General features: G+C 43.9%; 1 protein-coding gene across 1 annotated transcript; it reads left to right on the top strand.

Annotated features, from left to right (window-relative positions):
* Positions 1–425: 425 nt before the first annotated feature.
* On the top strand, positions 426–2,896 carry LOC149812540 (phenylcoumaran benzylic ether reductase Betv6-like). The gene is made up of 4 exons (XM_089993310.1): positions 426–683; positions 1,028–1,165; positions 1,997–2,441; positions 2,533–2,896. The coding sequence occupies exons 1-4, from the start codon at positions 498–500 to the stop codon at positions 2,697–2,699; spliced, it is 936 nt and encodes a 311-aa protein (XP_089849436.1). The 5' UTR covers positions 426–497; the 3' UTR covers positions 2,700–2,896.
* Positions 2,897–3,107: the final 211 nt, after the last annotated feature.

Genomic DNA, 3,107 nt, shown 5'->3' with positions numbered 1-3,107 from the left:
CAGCAACAGTGAAACTTTGATATGTTAGGCAAAAAACTACCACTATTGAGCTTGAGCAAATAACAAATACATAGATTGAGGGTAAAGAATTGTAATTATATACTTAAAACCAAGGTATGGAGGTGAGCTCATAAACCCTACTGGGTAGTCCATGGATTTTCCTTATCTCACATTTCATTCAAAGAGTTGAAAAGAAAAGGTGCACCAACTTATTTCATGAGGGCTAACTTGATTTTCTTTCATATGAAGGGAGAAATAACCATGCCACATACATGAATCATACGGAATGCGGGGGGGCTAAATACATCCATCCGCACTATTCGGTTTACCCATACGTGTCGTTTCAAAAGAACCAATGACCGGCTGAGGTCCCGTGGCTGACCCGGCGCGGCGGCTATAAATGAAGAAGGGCTTCGTTCGTTGGGGGAGGGGTAACTCGACTGCTTTACCTTTGGGTTGGACTGAGAGAGAGAAAGAGAGAGTCTCAGAGGGAGAGAATGATGGGAGGAGGGAGCAGGATTTTGGTGATCGGGGGCACCGGTTACATCGGCCGATTCATTGTGAAGGCGAGCGCCGCGTCGGGCCACCCGACGTTCGCCCTCGTGAGGGACACCAACCCCTCCGACCCCGCCAAGGCCCAACTCCTCCAGTCCTTCAACTCCTCCGGCGTCACCCTCCTTCATGTGCCACCACCTTCCCTCTCTCTCTCTCTCTCTCTCGTTTTTTTCTTTTGGGAGGGGAGGGTGTCTGAAATGTCTCTGCATCAGATTTCTTAACCCAAGCCCCCCTCTCTCTCTCTCTCGTTTTTTTTTTTTGGTGTGTGTGTGTGTGTGTGTGTGTGTGTGTGTGTGAAATGTCTCTGCATCAGCTTTCTTAACCCAAGGGAAAGCTAGCTGCCTATGATTCTCATCCCCCCCCTCCCCCCCCGGCCATTTTACTAATCGAAACTGATGATCCTGAAGTCTTTGGGAGTGCATTCTTCTATGTTTTTTTTTATTGGGTGCTCCTTGTTCTGTGAATGTTGCAGGGTTCTATCGATGATCATGAAAGTTTGATCAAGGCCATCAATCAGGTTGATGTTGTCATTTCAGCAGTTGGAACTACACAGATCGCAGAACAGGTCAAGATTATCGCTGCTATCAAAGGATCCGGCGGAAACGTCAAGGTAACCATCTTCATCTTTTTCTTTGGATTGAAACCAACTTTCTCTATTTTTTCTTCCCTTTGCAATTTTTCTATATTTTGATCCTTGAATTGTGTACCGGGTGCATTTATACATTTTCTCCTGTAAAAAACGATGAAGGCAATCTTGTTATATTGCGCGAGGAGGAGGCGACCGGAAAAAAAGGAAAATGTTCATCTAGGAGAGGAGACATTGATGACTGGAAGCTTTCATGATGATTTTGCATCTGTACCAAAATCCTGAAGTTTCTTGCATTTCAGAATGGCCCCGTTGAATTCCTTCTTTCGGATGCTTTGCTTGGGTTGTCCCTTTTCGTTTTTTTTAATCCCAACACTTTGGGCTGTTAACGTTTTAGCTGTAGGGACGGCCAGATGTAGGCTTTAGTTTGCTTCAGCACAATGGGGCCATCGGTAATTAGACAGAACAAATCTTTGTGAATAACGTACTCAAGGACGATGAAAACTGGGGAATTGATATTCTTTGACACCATAAAGAACGAAGCAACTAGTTTATATACGTAAGCAATACTTTGCCCATGAAAACAGGGGAATCGATGTTTCTTTGCCACGATGATATAGCAAAGAGAATTTGTTAAACATTACCTGAGTAAAACACTTCTCCAAACTACCGATAGGCTTAAAAACCCTTGAATTTACCCTTGTCAACGAAAGAATTCTCATTAGAAAGACAAAATTTGTCATCATGATTGATTTTATTATCCTTCTCGACTCTTTTTGTATAAATGCTCTTTAGATGGTGCTAATTAAAAGCAAGCGGAACAAACCTGGTGGCCTTTTTTTTTTTTCCTTGCAGAGGTTCTTCCCTTCAGAGTTTGGAAACGATGTTGATCGACTTCATGCAGTAGAGCCTGCGAAAAGTGCCTTCGCCGCAAAAGCAAAGATCCGGCGAACCATTGAGGCAGAAGGCATTCCCTACACCTATGTCTCTTCCAACTTCTTTGCTGGATACTTCCTCCCTAGCCTCTCTCAACCAGGGGGACTAACCTCCCCACCAAGAGACAAGGTCATCATCCTAGCAGATGGGAACGCCAAAGCTATATTCAACAAAGAGGATGACATTGGTACCTACACCATCAAGGCTGTGGATGACCCGAGAACCCTGAACAAGATCCTTTACTTGAGGCCACCTGCCAACATCTACTCCTTCAATGAACTGGTCTCGCTTTGGGAGAAGAAGATCGGGAAGACGCTCGAGAGAGTGTACGTTCCAGAGGACCAAATTCTCAAGAACATTGAAGGTGAGAACCAACAATTCTGCACTTCAACAATGCTACACTTTTAAGATATAAATTATGCAGTTTTCTTCTTCAACGGGCTGTGGTTTTGCAGAATCGCCATTTCCAATTAATATTGTGCTAGCAATCGGGCACAGTGTCTTCGTGAAAGGTGACCATACAAACTTTGAGATAGAGGAGTCTTTTGGAGTGGAAGCGTCTGAGCTCTACCCTGATGTTAAGTACACGACTGTGGACGAGTACCTTGATCAATTCGTCTAAGCTTTTCCATGAAAGAGAATGCGTTGCTCAGTTGTCTATGAGATGCCTTTTCCCGTCTTCTGTTTGTGGAAGCTCTTGGCTTTTGTGAAGCTTCATTTCTCTTTGGTCTTTGTTTTGCACCCCCGTGATGCTGGCTTAGTGTTCTCCCCGCACACCTGATAAAGAATAATGCAATTATATCAGTTGCAAATGTAAAAGCTTTGTACCTTTATTGTACTTTCTAAAATGTAGGATTAGTTGTGCTTGATAGAACTTTTTCTAGGGAGAGAAGGGATGCACTACCACACACAATGCAGGTATGCTGAGTGAGGACACGCACAAGAACTTTGGCTTAGGTTGGCGATTGATCTTTAGACGTAATGTGAAGGACCTGCGTCATTTGATTGGAATCTTAAGAGTGATTGGTTC

Source organism: Nuphar pumila, chromosome 17 (genome assembly GCF_984573655.1).
Source record: "Nuphar pumila chromosome 17, dmNupPumi1.hap1.1, whole genome shotgun sequence".
NCBI lineage: Eukaryota > Viridiplantae > Streptophyta > Magnoliopsida > Nymphaeales > Nymphaeaceae > Nuphar > Nuphar pumila.
The sequence above is the reverse complement of the archived record's forward strand: the minus strand, read 5'-3'. Positions and strand labels throughout refer to the sequence as shown.

Excerpts from the sequence above, each read along its gene's own strand:
- LOC149812540 (XM_089993310.1), top strand. The coding sequence starts at position 498 with ATGATGGGAGGAGGGAGCAGGATTTTGGTGATCGGGGGCACCGGTTAC. Across the intron at positions 1,166-1,996 it reads GATCCGGCGGAAACGTCAAG|AGGTTCTTCCCTTCAGAGTT; the intron begins GTAACCATCTTC and ends TTTTCCTTGCAG. Across the intron at positions 2,442-2,532 it reads AATTCTCAAGAACATTGAAG|AATCGCCATTTCCAATTAAT; the intron begins GTGAGAACCAAC and ends GTGGTTTTGCAG.